Below are 23,184 nucleotides of genomic sequence, written 5' to 3' on the forward strand. Positions count from 1 at the left end.
TTATTTTATTTATTTATTTTTATTTGGTGCTGAGGATCGAACCCAGGGCCTCAGGTATGCTAAGTAAGCACTCTACTCCTGAGCTATATCCCCAGCCTCTTTATAAAATTTTTTAAATTCTGAGGCAGGATCTTACCAAGTTGTTGAGGCTGGCCTCAAATTTGTGATCCTCCTGCCTTAGCCTGCTGAGTGGCTGAGACTGCAGGCTTGTGCCACCATGCTGGGCTTTGTTTTCAATCTCCCCAGGCAGCCTCCACCTACTGCTGAGCTGCTGAGTTGCCCAAATTATCTCCCAAGGTAGTAACTTTTGTTTTTGTTAATGTTTTACTTACAGCATCGCACAGATCTGGATTTTCCCACAAACCCTTGTCTTACAGCCAGCTTAGGCTGCTATAACTAAATACCTGTCTGGCTTGAATGACAGACATTGATTTCTCATCAGGTGCCAGCTTGGTCAGATTTCTGGGAAGGTTCTCGTCCTGGCTTGTAGGCAGCAGCCTTCTCACTGAATCACACCATGGAGAGTGAGTGGGAAGTTCTCTTTTTTAGACAGAGACACTAATCCCATTTGGGAGACTCCAACCTCAGGAAGTCACCTAAACCTCATTACCTCCCAAAGGCCCACCTCCTACCACATTGGGAATTAAGTCCTTGACATGAATTTAGGAAGACACAAATCCTATCCAGAACAGGAAATATAACAAGAAATCTATGAGACCTTATTATGTGAAAGATTTTTCAGGAACATGTGCTTTGAATTAAAGTAGAAGCATCTATTATTTTACATTTACCACTAATAATTGTAGTCGACCAATCTCTGAAGTTAGGATATCATTATGCAAACATAATGTAACAAATAGCTAAGGAAAGTTGATAAACTAGACCTTGTCTTTTTATCTAGCAGTAGATAATATTATTTTGTTTATCATTTCTCCCAGGTTTTTCCTTTAAGAAATCTTATTAACATTTCATATCCTTATTTTCCATGGAACTATAGACAATGAGTTAAGCTAATAAATTTAGTGTTGGATATATTCCTTTTCAGATATGTGCGTATTGAGGTGATGATGATTGCATAGTGAGATTAATAGGGCCTGAAATGTGGGTTCCTTGTTATCTTTTCCTGAAGTAAGAAGGCCAGGTGAGTGTTTCCATATTAGGGCAGGAAAGAGTTCCAGGACTGTCTGTGACTAGTTGCAGTGTGAAAGCTGTTTGATCCCTCATATATTTCCTGATCTTTTAAATTTGGGAAGGGCAAAGCCAGACCTCTGTCATGGAGATAGAATTAACATGGAAGTTATTTAAAAAATCTAAGTGGTTTCAGCAGTTGCTTTTCGTATGGTTGCATCTTTAACCATAGAACAAAATTAAACAGGTATTTGTGAAATTTCTGGTCATTTTTTTAGCACTATGCAGCCATACCTGTGTGGACTTCTGTCTCCTTTGAACTTAGCAACAACTCAGTCCGAGGTGTCCGGGTGTTACAGCCAGACAACAGGCTTAGTGATCAGATGAAGTGAGTGAGTCTGACATGTGAGGGAAGAGACCTAAAACTCAGAAAACCACAAAATGAAGATAGAGTTGGTCAGCTGAAGAAAGCTGAGGCCCAGCCCCCTTTTTTTTTTCAGCATGTTTCAAAACAAAGAAATTTTTAGACCTATCCAGAAGTAAGATAGAACATTGACTTTCTCCATCTTAACTTAGAATTTCAGAAATATATAGTACAAGTGAAAAAAAAATTTAATATGATATGTACTGTACATTCAGAGCTATTCTTGAATTTAAGTATTCTTTGCCTTTATTCTAATGTCAGGCTTACTTGGAAATATATAGAACAGTATTTCTGCAACGAACATATGATATAATGTCAAAGAAATGGCATTTGATTTCTTGGTATGTTTCAAAGAGAAAAATACTGTTAGAAAAATTGTATTGCCATCTATCCACACATGACATCCCAGCGGGATCAAAATTACATGATTATAATAAATAGATTCCCTTTCCTCTCCTCTTCTACCTATAATAGGTTGTTTTATAAGTGCATGAGATTCCTAACACCCCAAATGAATTTGAATGTCAAATTCCGTTCAAAATCTATGACCAAATGACCAAATATAGTCACAAAATATATTGTTAATCCATCCAAATCCTGAATTCTCTTCCTCGTGAGTAAACTGACACAGAAAAGAAAAATGTTGATGTGTCCAGGAAAAAGATTTCAGTGAGCAAACTAAAGACAGTTATGAGGGGAGAGAATCACTCTGTGTATTGACCTTGGAGAAAGCCACTAAGATGAGCATTTAAAATATGACCCAGCAGTTATCATCCAGTGCTTGTGGCACTGCCTCAAGGAACAGGAACAGGAAAATGTCCCATCACAAGGCATTTTCCACTTCTTTATTCTTTTTGAGGTAAAAGTGCTGAGTCTTAGCTTTTAAAATAATGGGTTGTTCAGATGATCATTGTGTACCAAACTGCTTACAGTGGGGAAATTCATTACACAGAGAATCTGCTGGGACAGAGAAAGACTGCCTCCCTGTCCAGAGGAGAGACTCCACCCAACTATAAGTTCTCAGAGCATTCTGTTCTTGGAAGCTCCTGAACATGCTAATTAATAGCCACATTCGTTGCTCCTGGCTGAAAATGATCTTGATTTAGAATAGTGCCTCTCAAACTTGAACATGCATATGAATCACCTGACAGACTTGAACTCTGTCTGGTCTGAACTGAACTCAGTAGTGCTGGAGTAGGGTCTGAGATCATGCATTTCTAAGAAACTCCCTGGTCACGTTCATGCTGCTGAACAGGGACTCTAGTAGACTTACAGATTTTTCCTAACTCATGAGAAAGGGAAAAAGCATGGAAGGAAAATCATTTTAAATATGTTACAGGTGTAGGAAACACTTTTTCCATGTGTCCCAGTGTGACTATGGATAAAGAATAAGATGAGTGCAGTGGTGCATGCTTGTCCACAGTGACTCAGGAGGCTGAGGCAGGAGGACTACAGGTTCAAAGCCAGCCTCAGCAACTTACAGAGGCCCTAAGCAGCTTAATGAGACTCTGCCTCAAAATTTTTTCAAAGGGTGGGGGGTGCTGGGGATATAGCAGTACCCCAGTACCAAAAAAAAAGAAGTCAGTTCTTACATCAAGTTTCCCCCCAACTCCCACCTCTAGAGATTGCTGAGAGAGGCTGTAGAATTATTACATCTCCTAAAACCTCCAACGAATCAGAATTTATGAAAGCATATTATGCATAATCTATAGATCTTGTTTTACAACAAAATGAATTTAAAATCTGGACACCTAACAAAAATCTCAGAATGAACCTCTTTTCCTTTTTGTGAAAGACAAAATAGATTTTTGCATGCTCACTCTGAGGGGCCAGCCTACTCAGATGGGATGAATCCCAGCTCTTCCACACACATTCACAAAGGACTTTGCATCCCTTGATTTACTTGTCCATTGATTAAATGTCATTCAATGAAAACCACCCATAATCCCACGACCCAGGGACATTCACCGTTGGCCTTTCCTGTTCACAAAAGTCATCACATACCATGTGTGTTTTAAATTACTCAAGCATCCCAACTTCTCTGCTTCAAGAAAGTACCCAAACCTTTGCACCACTGCACAGAGCCAGCCAAAGTAGGTTTCTAAAAAACTGTCTTCAATTTCTGAAAACAATGCTTTATATATTAAGGAATGTTGGGCTGTTTTCTGCACCAGGCCCTCAGTGTTTCATTATTCGTCATGTGAGATTAGGAAATATGTTTTTCTGATTTAAATTAAGTTCCAGGGCTGTGGGGATAGCTGTCAACAAATGGGCTCAGTATTTTCTTTACTGCAAACCTAAACATCCTCTTGGCTAAGTTTCTATTTCGAAACCTATTTCTGATTCTATTCAGGAGAGCTAAGAGTCCAAAGGCTTAGAAAGTAATTGCTTAAAAGAATAACTATTTAAATGATTCTTATTAAATATAAACTAAACATCCAATTTTCCAATCTAATAAAAATAAGTATGAAAATGAGTTAATCTGTCACAGATTCATACTGGAGATTTTTATTCGATCCCATTAGGTCTGAACATGTAGTATCTATGTATATTTAAGATGGTCTGATTCTAGGAACAAAATCCCCCTGAACTGCTGCATTCTCTTACCTCCTCATTTTACGTAAAGGGGGCATGTTCTTAGTGGAAGAGAGACTGTCACCATAACAAACATTGTGTAGAGAGAAGTGGTGGGGGTCACCAGTCTTTGTCAGACTTTGCCAAATATGAAAAATGAATGTAAATGCATTGACTTTAATTCTCGTCTAGAAAACAATCCTATCTCTTAAGGCCAAGCATACCCTGATTTTTTTGACCTTTTGTTTACTAACTAGGATCATAACTAGGATAAAAATGCATTGTTTAAAATTTAGCTATGTCTTAGAAGAATTTTATAAGAATTGAGTTAATTTAGGCACTAGAAAGACAGCAAATGTTTTTAGTATTAGGTTTATGATACAAAAGTCTAGCAATTAGATTTTAATGATATCCTTCTAAATTGTTGATATATTCCTAATACCTAATAGCATAAAAAAGAAACAAATACCCTTTTAAAATTTCATATTCTTATTAATTTTATTCATTCCTTCAATAGATTTTTATGAAGCATTTTCCATGGGCTACATATTCTTCTTGGTCCTGGGGAAATGAGGAGAAGAAAGGAAATATTTATTCTCACAGAGTTTATTTGAGAAAGTTACTACTATAAACATTCAATTTAATAAATATTTATTGACCGTCTATACAGTATTTTCCTAACTCTAGTGTCATCTCTCTATATACAACCACCAAAGTGGTGTGTCATCTTCCACTACTTACAATTTGAAACTATAGATAGATGGCATTTTCCTCCCTATCCTAAAACAATTCCACCCTCATCTGTATTCCCATGAGACTTTGTGTGCACCTGTTAATAAAACGAAGATCACACTACAGCAAGCTTCTGCGGCTACCCATCCATCTTCCCCTCCATGTCTCCATGAGGATACAGGCCCTGTGATGTCTTATCCCCATGAAGAGCACAGGAGCTGAAGACAATGGAGTATATAACTCCTCCCACAGAAGACTTTCCCTTCAAGGGAGAAGGGGAAAGGGAGATAGAATAATTCATTCCTTATAAGACAAAGACTTCTTTAAGAGATGGGAAATCTGTCATGTAAATTTCATGCTAAGGGAGCCCCAGTATAATAACAGTCTTAAAAAAAAGGGAGAAGAGTTATTTAACATGCTAAATGAGGAATGTTAGTTACCAACTTTATAAAAGAAAAAGAAGATAACTTTCTCAGGTATTTACATTAAAACTAAGTGAAGTTAGCCAATCCCCCCCCCTAAAAAAAAACAAATGCCGAATGTCTTCTCTGATATAAGGGGGGGGGACTGAAAATGGGGTAGGGAGGGAGAGCAAGGGAGGAAGATTACCTCTAGATAGGGAAGAGGGGTGGGAGGGAAAGGGAGGGAGAAGGGGAATAGCAAGGATGGTGGAAGGGGAGACCCTCATCATTATACAAAATACATGTATGAAGACGTGAATTTAGTGTCAACATACCTTATATACAATCAGAGATATGATAAATTGAGGTGTAAGGGTATATTAAGAATTGTAATGCAAAAAATAAAATAAATAAAAATAAAACACCTTGAGGGAATTCAAATGTTTAGACATGACAGCCCTCCAGTCTTACACAACTGGAAATAAAGAAGCCCAAGTATGAAACAGCTGTATGTGCAGATAGGCATTTAATAAATCTTGAGAAAAAAATAATTCAGAATTCCCTCCATAATCTGAGTTTCCACGTAGGTGAATGTTTGGTCAGTAGGCCAATAAGGGTGATATACTCTACCCTCCCCTGCTCTGCCCTAAAGAACTAAAGAACTGCTCTCCCCTAAAGAACTCTCCTATCATGTTCTCATTCATCTCCCCTCTGCACAGTAATCAGTGTCCCCTGGACACTTCACCTCTAGTTACTGCTGTTATACTGAATCTGCCTACATTCCTTATCTAAAGTATGTCTTCTCTTCAGAGTTATCTCCTCAGGTCTAAACTATCTTGTGCACGGTGTGTAAGCTGTGTGCCTGAAAATCTTGCGTCACCCACAACTTGTAATATCTTTGTTAGTAACTCTACTTCCGGCTTATCTTTTCTTAAATGAGTCATAAGTAAAGTGAACAAGTGATAATGAATAGAAATTAGATACACAGAGTTGTATACAATCGGTTACTGGTAAGATTAGAACAGTCCCCATTTACTAAATGCCACGTCATAAATGATCCTAGCCTGGGATTCAAAGATCTGAAAAATTGCCTTTCGGGTGGCCAGAAATGCCACATCATCTCACAAGCGAAATAAGAATTTTATGGGACAGAAATAGAGCCAATATGGGGTCCTTAACAACAACCAGAAGGCAGGGAAGATAATGTCCTTACTTTTCTTGGTATAACTGTTTAACATTTTCTCTTCCCTATCCCAGTCCCTCCTTTCTTCCAAAAAGACTCCTTGGGGAAACACGGAAAACATTGAATGCTTTCTGAATGGAAATATGTTCTGTTTATGGAACTCCTTAAGGTCCTTTCATGTGAATTGACCATTTCCAGATTTAAATAAGAGGCGACTAGATTCATGAGAGTTTTCAGAATTGCTATGTTGGTTGCAAACCCAGGACTTCAACAGAGTAGAACTTTAATGGGAAGAGGAACTAGAGACGTTGCTCTACATGTTTTGTATTTTGGTTTTTAATATATATGGTTTTGAGTCATTGTAGAAAAAGCCTGAGGTCACATCCCAAATTATTATCACTGTTTCCATTGCTATAGGGACATAACAAGGTAACCAGTTTCAAGAAAACACTCTCCAGGGCTTAATTATTTGCTTATCTCAAGAAGCTGTGTAATTTACCTCTTGTGGTGATCTGATCTATAATGATCACCTTCTTTGTTTGGTTCTTAAGGACCCCAGCTGGATTGGGGGTATTGCTCAGTGGCAAAACACTTGCCTACTATGCAGGAGGCCTTGGGTTGATCCTTAGCACCACTAAAAGAAAATAAGTCTTTTAAAGGACCTGCTTTGGCCACCCTAATGCAGTGACTTGATGATGATGACATTCCTTTACAGCCTGAACTGAAAGAGCCTGCAGACCACACTCGGGCCCTCAGTACCATTGAAAGTGCCACGTTTTCCCCCAAGGTTAGGTAATGAGCAGTTGTGACCCAGAGGCCAGCCTGACTCAGACTGAGTAAGAACGTTACAAAAACAGGGGAACCATGAAAATCTTTTGGAAGCTCTTGGTTTCCTCTATAAATAATGGCAGTTAGTTGTAGAACAATGAAAACAAAAACCATGACTTTTTACATGGCAAATAAGATGTTTCCATTTTCTCCATAACAGGATAAAATCTAATTATTTCACACATATTAAAATAAAATAATTTGATTTCAGTGCATATGTACATAAAAAAAATCTCCATTTTATATGCAGGCCTTTTGCGTTGCAGAGTTTGAACTTTGACCCAACAATACAAATACACACATACATAAATATTATGGCAACCTTTCAAAAAAAATAATCTCAGAAGAAATGTAAAGTGAAACCAAATATAGATTCCTAAACTATTTAGGCTGCAAGTGTTCATTTTGATGAATGCCTACAGCCCTGTAATATTGCTGAGCAGACCAAAGCAAGAGAAACTGTACTCTCCCTAAATATAATATCTCAGGTACTATCCTTAAACTTTTTTAGATCTGGGTGGAAAAGTTTAAAAATATAAATACATTTTATTTTTCAAATTGCAATCACTAGAAATTCTAGCTACCAAATATAAAATGCCGTTATAATTAAATTTACATTTTCATCAATGAATTGATTGTGATAAAGTTTCTAGAATGTTCAATATGTTCACTTGGGTTCGGGACTGATTATTTTGTTTCCTTACTGGTATGTATTTTTTCCATTCTTCCAAAGTTGCAGGTTGACTGAGTCACTTAAAAAAGAAAGGTCTTACGTGCTATGTAGACTAAACTACAAAACCATTAGATTTCACTCCAATACTGATTTTCAACCAAAATACAATGTCAACTCTTATCTTTTGTACAGACCTGTAATGCCCGCGGAATGCAGAGCCTCCATACAACCTGCGCAGACCCTGAACTCAGAGTGCTCCCGGCTTTGTCGCAACGGCTACTGCACCCCCACAGGGACCTGCTGCTGCAGTCCAGGCTGGGAGGGGGACTTTTGCAGAATCGGTTAGTATTTTTGTTGTCATAAGAAAGACTGGGGAATGGGATTATTCTTAGGTTCTCAAGAACTCAGCATTAGCTATTCCTTCTAGAACCATCTAGGGTTCAGAATACAATACTGTGAATGTCTACTGGCTTCTGAACTTATACATGAAATCTTTTCCATTTCCGTAATGTAAACTATTCACGTGGGTAAGCTCATTGCAAACATGAGAAAACTTTAAATGACTGGAGTCCCTTCAAAAAGTAAAAAAATGAAAACAGCCCAACCAGGTCATCTCTACTGGTGCTCAGCCCTGGGTCCTGAGCTCCACGCGAGCCCTACCCATGTGCTAGCATTTTCCAGACACCCCATAAATGCCCTCCCTGGCTTTACTGCTCACTTTCTTGCCACACCACACTCGAAACAGGGTTTTTCAGTGAGTGTTTCTAAATAAAAAGGGAAAACGCAATTATCTGGGGGCATATTATGAGATTTTTAATTCTGTTTGCCACTCCCTTGGGAACCATTGACTAGGTGTGCAGCTGCTCAGAAAAAGCAAGGGAGATTTATTCAGGGTTATTCTATCCTTTAACGTAAGATTTCCTCAATTTTGTGCAAAGTTTAAGTTCTACTTGGCGTGAAGTAGGAAAATTGGATAAATTAAAAAATGTAGAGTTTAAGATATAGATGTTAAAAATGTATATTCGACAACCAGCATATACATATTACTTAGAAAAGATTTTGACCTCTGCTATAAAAGTACGTCTTGCTGATGAGAAGCAAAGCCCCAAAATAATATTTAATAGTATTCTTATACATATGTGCTCTTTATTGTGCTTTCTAAAGATGCATTTGTTTCAAAAGTATAACCATAACTTGTCTATTTAATATATTGTCTAACAAAAATAGCCAATATTTAAAGCTACACATACAATATAAATTTTAAGCTTAAATTGCCAAAGTAATTTGCAACATAAATAATATTATGTGATTGATTAGTACTATGATTGCATACCTAGGAAAGAACTCTCCTAATTAAAACTCAATAGAAATTGCATAATTCTATTATCTAAGAAGAGTGCTTTCATTTTATTGACCCACTCTGTCTCCCTTTTTGTAGAATCAGTGTCCAAGTATAATAATATTCATATATCTGATAATCTATCATCCTTCAGCTTCCTTTGATTGACAGTACTGACAGTACTAACTCCATTTCTTTTACATAGAATTCATTGTGTTATAATTTTTACTTTACATTTTGTCTAATTTCTTATGTCACCTCAAGTATTCAGTTAATAGACATTTATTGAGTACCTTCTAGTAACATGTTTTAACTAAGGGTGAACAAATTATTTTGAAATAATATGTGATATAAATGAATATAAGAATTCTTTAAGTCAATATGAAGTTTTATTTCAGTGAAGAATTTTAATCTTGCCACTATTTAAAGTGTAAGACAGGTCAAAATTATTTTATAAAAGTAATCATACAGAAAGGAGACAAAGGACTTGGGATATAGCTAAGTTGGTAGTGTGCTTGTCTTGCATGCACAAGGCCCTCGGTTCAATCCCCAGCAACAACAAAAAAAAAAGAAGAAGAAAAGAAAAGAAAGAAAGAAAAGAAAAAAAAAGAAGGAAGATAAAAATCCCCAGTCAACCTCTGGCCCCAAGTAGGTATCTCTGGCCCCAAGTAGGTACCAAGTGGCCCTGAAGACCCATTTCTGGACATTTACCCCTAAGCAATAGCAGAGAGAAATAACTCAAAGGCTGTGGATACCACACCTTTGAGGGGCTTCAGCATAGATTGCCCCATGTCCTTTTTGGATAAACAGTGTTGAAAAGATCAGAGGAGCAATCACAGAGGGTGTCAACATAACCTCCACTGTCTACAACACAATTGCTTGATCTACAAAAAGATCCCATTCTTGTGAGACTTACAGAGAAAGAAGGATCCTCAGGCTTACACACAGTACATATCGCGTCAAAGTGGACTAGTTACCACCAAAGTATTATCAAAGAAACTGTACTATGAAACCCATATAGAAATATATCCAACACTTCACAACAATCCATTATACCAAGACCCATCATCAAGAGAAGACTATGGGGGCTGGGGTTGTGGTTCAGCAGTAGAGCGCTTACCTACCATGTGCAAGGCCCTGAGTTCAATCCTTAGCACCACATTAAAATAAAGGTATTGTGTTCAACTAAGTCAACTAAAAAAATATTAAAAAAAAAAGAGAGAGAAGACTGTGACCTAAAAAGACTTCACATAAAAGTGGAAGAGAAATCCAACCCAACAGATAAACAAATCTTAACATAGAAATACAAGAAATATGAAAGAACATGGCAACATGACACCTCCTAAAGTTCATAACTCAGTACCAACTGACTCCAAAGATATTGAAGAGGATGAAATGCTAGATAAATAATAGAAAGAATGGTTTAAAACAAGATCAATAAATTCCAAAATAACACAGAAAATAATTGGTTGAGTTAATGCAGACACTATAAGATACAGTTGAAAAATTCAATGAAGAGATAGAAATTTTGAAAAGAACTAAACATAAATCTTAGAAATGAAATCTTAATAAGCCAAATTAAAAAAAATCAGTGGAAAGCCCAACCAATACACTAGAGCAAGCAGAAGACAGAATTTCAAGGCTTGAAGAAAAGGCGAATGAATTGGAAGATTCAGACAGTTGTAAAGAAAAAAAATAAGTAACTATAAACAAAAAATGCAGATCTCTGGGACAACTCACTTAAGACTCTCAGGTCTTCAGAAAAGAATAGAGATACCAGATACCAGCTAATGGCATAGAAAACCTATTCCATGAAATAATAGCAGAAAATTTCCCAAATTCTGAGGATGAGATGGATACTTGAGTATTTAGATGGATACTTGAATATTGGCAGTACTTAGAACTCTAAATAGATATGATCAAAAAAGAACCTCTCCATAACATATTGCAGTGAAAATGCCAAAAATTCAGAACAAAGAGAGAATATTAAAATGAAATTGTAGGAGAGAAGCAACAAGTCACTTTTAAAACCAAACCCACCAGAATAACAGCAGGTTTCTCAACAGAAACTCTAAAGGCCAGGAGGACATGGAATTTTGTTTTTTTAAGTGAAAGAAAATTATTGCCAGTCCAGGTTACTATATCCAGCAAACCTACCCTTCAGAATGGAGGAAGAAATAAAAAACTTCCAAGATAAGAATAAACTAAAGGCATTTATGATCACTAACCCAGAATTGCAGAGGATATTTAAAGGAATCTCACAAACAGAAGAGGAAGATAAGTACAACCACAAGAGCACAGGAAAGAATAAATCTCACTAGAAGAGTAGATAAGCATATGAGATACAGGAAAGACTCAAACATTAGAAAAATAATAAAATGACAAGAATTAATACAAGTTTTAATAATAACTCTGAATGTAAATGGCCTCAATTCTTCTATTAAAAGACAAAGAATGGTGAATACAAGACAACTGTTTTGTTTTGTTCTACATGCCCAAAACATACCTTACCATTAACGACATACACAGATGGAAAATGAAAGAATGGGATAAAAATATTCCATGCAAATGGAGTCTGAAAGCAAGCAGGAGTAGCTATGCTCATACCCAGCAAAGCAGACTTCAAACCAGAAGAGACAAAGAAGACCAGTACATTGTGCTGAAGGGAGCAATCCACCAAGAATATGTAATTACTGTAAATATAGATGCAGCAAACATCAGTAAACCCTATTTTATAAAATGAACACTACCCAGCATAAAAGGACAGAGAGGACCCAATACAATAATAGTAGATGACTGCAATATCCCATTTTCACAAATAGGTCATTTAGACAAAAAAAAAAAACATCAATCAACAGAAGAAGACACATTCTTACATTCTTTTAGCAGCTTATGGAACTTTATTTAGTCATAATGTAATAAAACTAGAAATCAACAGCAACAGAAACTATACAAACATATGGAGATTGAACAATACACTTTTTTTATGACCAGTGGGTTATTGAAGATATCAGGGAGGAAATGTAAAAATTCCTAGACTCAAATGGAGATGGAAACACAATATACCCTGAATCTGTGGAATATTTAAAAGGCAGTTCTATGAGAGAAGCTTATAACTATGACTGCCTACATTAAAAAATCAAAACAAGATCTCAAATAACCTAAATATGTATCTCAAGGTTTTAGAAGATCAAGAACAAACCAAATCCAAAATCAATAGAAGGAAAGTAATAATAAAAATCAGAAGTTATACTCCACATATGTATATTACATCAAAATGCATTCTACTGTCATTTAACTAAAAAGAACAAACAAAATTAAAAAAAAAATCAGAGCTGAACTAAGTGAAATTAGACCAAAAGAACTATACAAAGGATAAATGAAACAAAGAATTGGTTCTTTGAAAAGATAAATAAGATCAGTAAATCCTTAGCCAAACCAACCAAAAAGAAAGAGAAGATCCTAATTAACAAAATTAAAGATGAAAATGGGGATGTTTACAACAGATATCACTGAAATCCAGAGGATCCTTGAGGACTCTTTTGAAGACTTATATTCCAATAAATTATAAAATCTAGAAGAAATGGATAAATTTCTAGATGGCTATTATCTACCAAAATTGATACCAAGAGGTTATGAAAAACCTAAATAGATCAATAACAAGCAATGAGACTGAAGCAGTAAAAAAAGTCTCCCAACAAAGAGAAGCTAGAACTGTATGAATTCACTGCTTAATTTTACAAGGCCTTTAAAGAAGAACTAACCCCAATGCTCTTCAAACTATTCCATGAAATAGAAAGGAAAAGAATGTTTCCAAACTCCTACTCCCAAGGCAGTAGCCTTCTAATACCAAAACAAGATAAGGAAACAACAGAAATAAAAGGAAGGCAGGAAGGAAGGAAGGAGGGAAGGGAGTGAGGGAGGGAGGGAAGAAAATTAGCAACTAATATCCCTGATAAGCATAGATGCAAAAATCCTGAATAAAATACTTTCAAACTGAATTCAGCAGCACATCGAAAAGATCATACACCATGGTTTCATCCCAGAGATGGAAGGATAGTTCAATATAAACAAATCAATAAACGTAATAATACCACATAAACAGAATCACAGGTAAGAATCACATGATCATGCCAATAGATGCAGAAAAAGCCTTTTACAAAATTCAACATGGTTTCATGATAAAATCCCTGAAGAAAAAAGATATAGAAGGATCTTACCTCAACACAATAAAGGCTATATATGGCAAACTTAAAGCCAACATTATATTTAATGGGGAAAAACATGAAATCATTTCCTCTAAAGTCATGACTGAGACAAAGAAGTTAACTCACTCAACACCCCTATTCAGTATAGTCCTTGAAAGTTTAGCTGGAGCAATTAGGCAAGAGAAAGCAGTAAAAAGGTATAGAAATAGGAAAAGGAGTCATCAGATTATTCCTATTACAGAAGAGATGATCCTAGGCTTAGAGGACCCTAAGTTTCCACCAGAAGACTCCTAGAGCCCATAAAATTAGCAAATTAGCAGGATACAAAATCAATATAAGGATTAACAACTTTCCTATACACTAATTCATAACAAACCTGCTGAAAAAGAAATCATTCCATTCACCATAGCTTTAAAAATAGTAAGATGCCTATGAATAAATCTAACCAAGGGGTAAAAGACCTATTCAATGAAAATTATGGAACACTGAAGAAATAAATTAAAGAAGACACTAGAAAATGGAAACACCTCCCATTTCCATGGATCAGCAGAATTAATATTGTTAAAATGGCAACATTGCTGAAAGCCATGTACACATTCAATGCAATCTCCATCACAATACCAATGACATGCGGGCAGGATGGTTCACCCCTGTAATCCCAGCAACTCGGAAGGCTGATAAAGAAAACAGGTTTTAGAGGAAATGATTTCATGTTTTTCCCCATTATTCAGCTGTAAGGAAGGATGAAATCATATCACTTGTAGGAAAATGGATGAAAATGGAAATCATATGGTTAAGTGAAATCAGACAGACTCTGAAAGACAAATTTTAGATATTTTCCCTCGGATATAGAATCTGACATGAAAGTTGTCACAGGGAGACTATTAGAGAAAAGCTGGGGGGGGGGATGACGAATATGATCAAAGTATGATATATATATATATGTGTGTGTGTGTGTGTGTGTGTGTATTTATATATATACACATATATATATTTCATTGTAGTATATATATACTACAATGAAACCCATTATTTTGTATGATCAAATGCACTAATAAAAAAATTTAAGATTAGGCTGGGCACAGTGGCACACACCTATAATCCCAGTGGCTTGGGAAGCTGAGGTAGGAGGATTATGAGTTCAAAGCCAACCTCAGCAAAATTGAGGCACTAAGCAACTCAGTGAGACTCTGTCTCTAAATAAAAAATACAAAAAAATAGGGTTGGGGAAGTGGCTGAGTGGTTGAGTTCCCCTCAGTTCAATCCCTGGTACATCTACACACACAAACACACACACACACACACACACACACACAAATTAAGATCTAAAAAGAACATATTTTTTTAAAAAAAGAAAAACAAAAAACTTTTTTAAAGTTATCTATTCAGGATATTTTTGTCCCAAGCAGGAATTTGATTTGTATATGCACATGGTTTACTCATCTCTCAAACATTTAAAGAGAAATTGTCTTTATTTTCTTTTTTTCTTTTCCATGTGTCAACTGCAGACCTCTGGATTTTGAATAATGTGTTCAGAAAGGTGAAAATGACCTGGCCAAAGTATAGAGAAATGTATTCAAGGAATTTGAATCTGTCTATAATAGCTGCACGCCCCAGATTTATCTTATCAGTAAATGACAATATTTATATGCCAAATGTATGTCTGCATCTTATTTTAGGAGTAAGTCACCTATATTGCAGGAGTGACCATTCTTTAATGAGGAAATGTTGTGCTGTATAGTAACCCTAAAAAGATTGCTTAGCACGTCCTTCCTTGGCCAACTGCTCTTACTCCAGAAGTGGGCTTTAAGGTGTGATCAGGGAGCAAAGCACGTGCCCTAAGTCCTCTGCAAGCAGAGGGAAGGAGTTTGAGGGAGCCAAAATCCAAAACTGACCTCACCTTTGTGTTGCTTTGGAGATGCTCCAGCCAGTGGCCTCCCAGCAGGCCTCTGGGGAGCAGAGATCTGAAAAAGATGAAATCTTTGTGTTAAATGAAGTCAGTTCTGTGGAGGACTGAAATTGTTTCTCAGGATCTCTGCTTCTCTAGAAATGTCTCCCATTGTCTTGAGTTCTAGTCTCCAAATTACCATGGATCTGAGAAACCTTCCTTCTTACTTACACGTCTGTCTTTCAAATCATTCCTTCTTCTTTCCTCGCCTTCCCTTATTCATCAGATATTTATTGGCCTCCCGCTCAGCACTGTTTCTAACTTACAGGATAAGAGCCATGTTATTACTCTTTATTTTTTCCCCTTTCCAGCAAAATGTGAGCCAGCGTGTCGTCATGGAGGTGTCTGTGTTAGACCCAACAAGTGCCTCTGTAAGAAAGGATATCTTGGTCCTCAGTGTGAACAAGTGGACAGAAACATCCGCAGAGTGGCCAGGGCAGGTATTCTTGATCAGATCATTGACATGACATCTTACTTACTGGATCTAACAAGTTACATTGTATAGTTTCTGGGACTGTTTGAATATTCTTTTCCAGTGGGCATTTATTTTTTATCCTGTCATTAAAAAGAAAGACTGCTATCCTGCTACACACTCCTGTGATTTCATTTTCTTTTATTAATTTAAAAATAATTTGCAGAAATGTGCAGATCCTCTGTGTGTATGTTGCACATTTGTTCACACATGCACGCACACACCCACACTCACAACCCCTGTCCACGTGGTTGCATAACAGATGGGTTTTTAAAATATATACTTCCTTGTGTGGAGTAATTGACACAGAAATTCCATTGTAAATTGATAATGGAATTTTTATGTCACCATAAGAGAGTATTTGACTTCCCAGGAATTTTCTGTCTGTAATTACTGAAGTCAACTTTAATGAGGTTTTGAAACATCACTGTGCAATCTGATGGATCTAATAAAAAATGGCAATATTTTTATATTAAAAGACTATAATATGAGAGAATGTTTCAAAACTCCCTGATGAATTTCTAAATGAACAACTTGATAAAAAATTGTAATCTTCGTTTTTATCAATGTATCCCCTTGCAGAATGATACCTACCCACTTACCTTTTTATTTGGCAAAGCAATCTGGTTACTTTGGCTTAATCTCAAGATTGTTTTCAAATGTTTTATAATGAAATCATAACAGCCTATTTTTAAATCAAAACTTCCTAAAAGGTCTGCTCTTATTGTATATTTTATTTAACAATAGGCACTGGGTTTGTGTTACATATTTATATTTTTTATTTTATTTTTATAATATAGACATCACCTAGATGAAACACCTTTACCCTGTCCTGTAAAATACTAAAGTTACATTTTTCACCAACTTAATTGGAGAGAAAGGGAATGAGAAAGCAGTCTTTAATGTGCTGTGGATCTAATCTAACAATGTATCCTTTGCCAACATGTAATCATTAACGACGGATGAAAAAGCAAGAAAACAGCCAATCCTTATAAAATTGCAGCATTAAACATTTGTAAAGTGCCTCTCACCATAGCAGGACTGTCAGAGTATATGTGATTGGAATGTTACAGATTCCACACTGAATCGAACCTCACTGGAAGAGAGCTCACTCGTTTATATCAAATCTGGGCTGTGTAAGCTGTCACTTGTACAAATTTTTCATATAATAATTCTTGCCAAATATGAATTTTCATGTATATGCTCCTTTAGAACTCAATGAAAGTACTCTCTGGCTAATATATCAATAAATTTTCTGTAAATGTTCTGTTCAGGTTTTTAAAAGAAATGACCTGTTCCAACAAGACTGCAGAAAGCCTGGTACACCGTTTTCTTAATGGCCTTCCAGGCCACCTCTTCCCATTTGGATTCTAAAAAAATTATAAGGCCTCTATGCACTACTGAAAAAACACGTCCACCCGTGATAAGCACATACCCCACTGTAGCTGTCCTACTATAAACATTCACTCCTCTGGAATCTAAATTGTGGAAGTATAGATTATGCAGCTTTGGCTGACTTTCCAAACCTGCTTCTTACCTTTAGGAATATGAGCCTCAATTAAATTTTTTAAAAACATTTCATAGCTAGGACTTCTCTGTTGTTTCTAAGTGAGATGCTTACAATTAAAGCACAGTGAACATTTATATAGAAACCACAATGTAGAAAGATTGGTTAAGTACACTGCTCTTGTCTTCCATATATGATTACTTAAGTTTCAAGTGACCTCATGCCAAATGGAAATGGGTTGAGAAATCTTGGTTCAGTGCTTCGGGAACAATAGCCTGCATTAAAAAGTGCATGCATAATTTTGCACAATTTAGATTCAATTGGCAGTCTATTCAAAGAAGTCTCAGGATTAAATGAGCATGGAGACCAAATTGCCCTCTTACCCCAGAAAAGGGGTGGTCCCTTCTAGTCTCACTAACACTTCATTGGCCCAACAGTGTGACAAATCTTGCAATGAACCATGCAGTAGCCTGCATCTGTAGGTTAATAGCAATCTTTTGTCTCCATTGCTTTCTCTTCATAGCCCTTTTACTGAATTCCATCACAGAAAGTTTTACAATTAAAAAAAAATGTCCTGACAACCATTTTTGTAAATGGACCTTACCATCTAATCATCCCTTATTCAACGTGGGTGACATTAACAAAATGTGAACTTCTTGTGAGGGAGCCAGCTGTCTAAATCTGTCAAATCGTGCAGTTTTATTACACATTCTCCCATTCATAGTTTGAGTGAAAACAATAAGGATACTGCTATATACTCAGTGAAATCTTAAAAATCAAACGTATCTTCTTACATCATTAATCTCTCCATCTCTTCCCCAAAAGAAAAGGTGTTCTATTGCCATTACTTCTCCTATTTAAAATAATCTATATTAAATTAACCAGACCCAGAGTTTTTTATAGGTCTGTTTCCCAAGTGAAAGAGTTTCAAGTGACTTGGAAAAACATATGTACCCCAGGTGTCACTGCCTTTTCTATTGTGAGAGAATAAAAGACCAAATTCCTCTAAAAAGGAGATAGCAAGATCCATGGGTATTAAACCCAAGCAAAGAAAGTCAAGCCTTTGGAGTCATTTCTTTCTGCTCTTAGGAGAAAAGTAGCAACCAAAGGTAATTGATGGCTACACATTTTAAATTAAGTGGCCAATTCGAGAAACTTCTTTGACCCTCTTTTTGAAGTAGATTTTTTTAAATGCATGACCTCAGTGATTTATGATGAGAGGCAGGTAGGAATTGGTTAAAAAGGATGAGTTAGGGAAAAGTAATTGTTTCATCACACAAAAGGCAAAATCTGCTCAGTTCATAAAGTATACAGTCTAAAATAGAAGAAAAAGCTCCTTGATATGAATCCTAATGTGTAAGGTAAATGTGAAACAATGAAGGGGACGAATGTGTATTAGGACGCCCTGTCCATTTCAGAGCTTAAGCGTCGGGTGTCAGTTGAATGTGGAATGATGCTTATGGTAGTTCCAAATATTTTGAAATAACCTTTCTACCACTGTCTCTGCCAAACTCTTGTCCTGATTCATAGAACCTTCTTTTCTTGACACTTACTTAAGATAATGAGACGAAAACAGAATTGGCAGATCACCAAAGTGAAAAGGAGGAAAAACTTAAGAAACTTAGGTGATGGCAGAAGTCCTTCCATTGATACCTTTTCTTCTTAGAATTTTATTGCAGTAGAGCTATTCTAAAGTATCTTATATTATTACAAAGAATATTCAGAAGTTTTCTCAGATTAGTGGATCTGTCTCATAAAGAGAGCAAAGAAACCCAGACATATACACACACAGCCTGGCTAAAAACTATTCTCTGCATATCATTTATACTATACAGAATATACAGAATAGTCATTTATACAGAATAATCACTTCTGCACTTATGTGAAAATAATTACAGAATAATTTACTAAAATTTTTAAATCCATTTGTTTTCTATATTGTTTTGATCTCTGAATTATAACCCTACAAAAAGTAGACTAGGTGTAAGATTATTGGTCAGATGCTACATTTAGAGTCTTTCAAAGAACACATTAATTTAAACCTTTATTTGACTTAACTTCCTGTTAAGTCTCTTAGCCTTAACACATAAAAGAGGAGCCATGTCTAAATTTTTAAGAGGAAAAATAAAGCATGCCATGGGAAGTTGCAGTGGAGAGATTAACAAATGAGTTTCTGAGCATCTGTCTAGAACGTTACTGAAGATATCGGTCTTCTCCTGCCCTCTCCCCTCCCTCTGCCTCCACCTTTCCTTCTCTCTCTCTCTCTCTCTCTCTCTCTCTCTCTCTCTCTCAATCTCTTCCCTCTTCCCTCTCCTCTATTTTCTTTCAGTTTGGGCTAAATAAACCTGTCCTTACTATATCCATTAATTACATATCCTGGGCCAGTAGCTGTGGATTTGGCTCATTATGATCTTTTCTTTATTTTCCTGAAAAATACCCTCTTCTGGTATCACATTTGTTCAAATTCTGTACCATGAGGAAGAGTAGACAAATAACATACTAGATGGATCCATTACAGTCACTTAGAGAAATCATGATGAGCCACGTGGCTGCTGGTCCAGGAGCTCCCATGCAGCTAGTCTGTCGTAGCCACAGGAAAGACACTGAAACAGCCCCAGTCAATAGCTGAAGCTAACAGTCAGGAATAGGAGTAGCTGTTTCCTATCCAGCAATAGCCATCTCTCAGGAGTCTACTTTAAAGAAGATTATTCCAAATCTATGGGGAAAAAAATAATAAGAAGAAATAGTTCCTCTATGCAGGCTTCAGAATCTTCTTTCTCCACCCCTGGAGTTAAATTTGAACTTTGTAGAGAACTCAGATCAAAGTACCACGTCCAGAAAATTGACAGGCCTGTTCCTAGGAACGCAGCTAGAATACCTTCTGTAGAAAGTTCCTCTGAGACTATCAGAAATAAATGTTTGCTGTCTTACCCTCTTTCTCTTTATCGCACCTCCAGTAATTAATATGATATCAAGAAGGTGGGAAACCTAGAAAAAGAAACATTTAGATATAAAAAACATGGCCGTGAGATTTGACAAATGCAAATGCCAGCCAACTTCAGACCTTCTTCCTCTTGACTATTGCCTTTGAATAATTTTTGTAAATTGCCTTCAAGGAACTTTTTAGGAAAGTGAGAGGCGTTTGTGGGAGTGTGAGGGATTGTGTACACTCATGCCCTTCTTAGAACAGCAGTGTCCCTAGCTGCAATGGAGAGATTTGCTCACTTACAATTTTCTTAAATTCTTTATTAAATATGAGCTCAAGACACGCCCATCATTTACCTTGCTTTCCCATACCATTTGTAGAGGTCAGATACCAGTCAGCTGAAAAAACAAAATGAAAAAATAATGAATCTCTTGCATAAACATAAAACCTTACACCTAAAATCTGTTGTTCTTTTATTTAGCCAGACAACAGTGCATTAAAAATAAAATGCTACCAATTCAACATTAACTCAAAGATTACCTCCCATGTACATCATAAAGTCAAACATTATTTCTCATGTGGGGTTTTCTTTTTTATTTTGGACTATGTAGATTATTTATACTTAATCCAAAAATATATGTGTATGTGTACAGGCAAGTTAACATACATGTATGGTGAGTTATCTCAATTGACTAGAACCTTTTAAGTAAGCACACACACATATTTTAGCACATAGTACATACAGAATAGGAAAGACTATTCATACTGGCTAAATATAGCAAGCTTTTTTTCACAGTTAGAAACTAATTCTTGCACTAAAAAAGAACAAATCAGGCTGGACTGGGGATGTAGCTCAGTAGTAGAGCACTTGCCTAGCATGTGCAAAACTCTGGGTTCAATCCCCAACACTGCAAAACCAAACCCAAAAAACTAGTTAGTAGCTTCCATTCAAATGAAGGAGGTATGATCAGGTTTGGAATGGTCTATGCCAAAATGTATGTTACATGCTTCTTCACTTAATACTCTAAATCTGAGACAAGACCTTCCTGGAATAAGTTAAGATTTCATGTGCAATAGGGTTCTTTTCATAATACCATTACCAAGAAGACAAACTGACAAACTTATAAGATACCAGATATTTCCCACATCTCATTAAAGTTATGAGTTGTGTTTGGACATGAGTTTCACCAGGAATCAGAAAGTAATAAGATAAATGATGCTGATGTCCAAGGAATTTATGGAACTTGATTCCCTATGCATGCCACAGTAGACTATTTATTTCAAAGACATCTATCTAGTTAGAATTTTTTAAATTGAATAATTATAATTTAAAAGCCTGAAAGAATATGAAAGGCAAACCCTGTGTCCTCTCTGACTTAATTAATTAATCTGTGATTAGTTTTGTCTGGTTTTAAAGATTGATTATTTGTTTCATTCTTCTAACGTATTTTGGTTTTCCTAGTTGTTCATTTTCTTTTAGACGGTTGAAAATTAGGGCAGTTTGTCCACAGCCTTACTCATGGAAGATTCCAGAACCCATTCATGTTTGGCACAAGACTGTAGGAACAATTAGTAAAATGAGGTCCAGGTTTAAAGGAGCAGAGTTAATACATGACCTAGTTGGGATTTCTACAAATGTTCTTTAGAAAAGTAACATGCAAAGTTATTGGTTCCCATAATCCCTCTGAGTTTGAACTGAGCTGATTTATTTAATCAAGTTACATAATATGCAGTTCTCCTTGATTAATCTTCTACTATTCAGCCATTCATACATTTATTAACTCAAAAAAATATTTATTGAAGTGCCTAGCATGATTAAGTGCTATAGAACAGGCAAGGACGTTTACAAGGATGGGGTTGTGAGCCCAATGGGTATCATGAACGTGTTGGAAGCAAAAGACAATTTCACGTCCAACCAGCTTCAATTCAGCTCAACATTAGAATACAGCATAACAGTACAGATGATCTAAAGAACATCTGTGTGTATCTGTATGTGTGCACACACCCATGTATATATATTTATCTCTGTACAAACACTACATATGTATACACACTATCTATGTAATATATAATATATGTATAATGCATATAAATTCTAACAAGTGTTATTTGTGTTATCTTTAAAAATAGATCAATTGTATCTTGAAGTGGTAAATGCAGAGAATTGGTTTTATTGTTGATCTGTGGATTTAATGATTTTTAGGTGAAAAGGATGTTTAAGTGTATAATTTCCTTTCTTAATTTAATATATTTATGTAAATGCATGCCTGAAATTGGATTAGATTGGCTGTGTTTTGTGTCTTAACGTGATCAAATGTATTAAACTTTATCTTATGACTCAATGTATATGTGCTATTTTAAAATTCTTTTTTACTTAAGAATTTAAAAAATAATCCTGCATATTCAGACTGATTTTTATAAACACCAAATTTTAAAGTGTTTTATGCCCAACCTACTTCCAAATTTTCTGCTTTTGTCAAAACCCTCCTGTCTTCCTGGATAAATGTATCTCATTGATTCATTAAAAGACAAGGCTGTTTCTCTGTAACAGGTTACTACTCCTGAGAGATTAAAAATGTGTAACAAGGTGCTTTTTTTTACAAAGTGTCCCCTAGAAGTTTGAAATTAGGCAAGGTGACACCACGGAAGGCATCCTTCTGCTGATTCCCACAGAAAGCTCCAGAGTTCTCCTTCAGACCCTGCCCTTCTGGCTATTAGAATTTGTCCCCCTGGGGCTAGGGTTGTGGCTCAGTGGTAGAGCGCTCCCCTAGCATGTATGAGGCTCTGGGTTCAAACCTCTGCACCACATAGAAATAAAATAAAGGTATTGTGTCCACTTAC

The 23,184-nt window shown here is 36.1% G+C and overlaps 1 protein-coding gene across 2 annotated transcripts in view; it reads left to right on the forward strand.

Annotated features, from left to right (window-relative positions):
* LOC107141239 (hedgehog interacting protein) overlaps window positions 1-22,685 on the forward strand; it is a 101,295-nt gene extending 78,610 nt beyond the window's left edge. For both annotated transcript variants that reach the window (XM_015484442.2, XM_048813465.1), the window contains 2 exons: window positions 8,136-8,284; window positions 15,750-22,685. In XM_015484442.2, the coding sequence (XP_015339928.1) occupies window positions 8,136-8,284; window positions 15,750-15,943 (343 nt within the window). In that variant the 3' untranslated portion in view covers window positions 15,944-22,685. The remainder of the gene's footprint in view (window positions 1-8,135; window positions 8,285-15,749) is intronic.
* The last annotated feature ends 499 nt before the right edge of the window (window positions 22,686-23,184 follow it).

This window comes from Marmota marmota, unplaced genomic scaffold (genome assembly GCF_001458135.2).
Source record: "Marmota marmota marmota unplaced genomic scaffold, marMar, whole genome shotgun sequence".
NCBI lineage: Eukaryota > Metazoa > Chordata > Mammalia > Rodentia > Sciuridae > Marmota > Marmota marmota.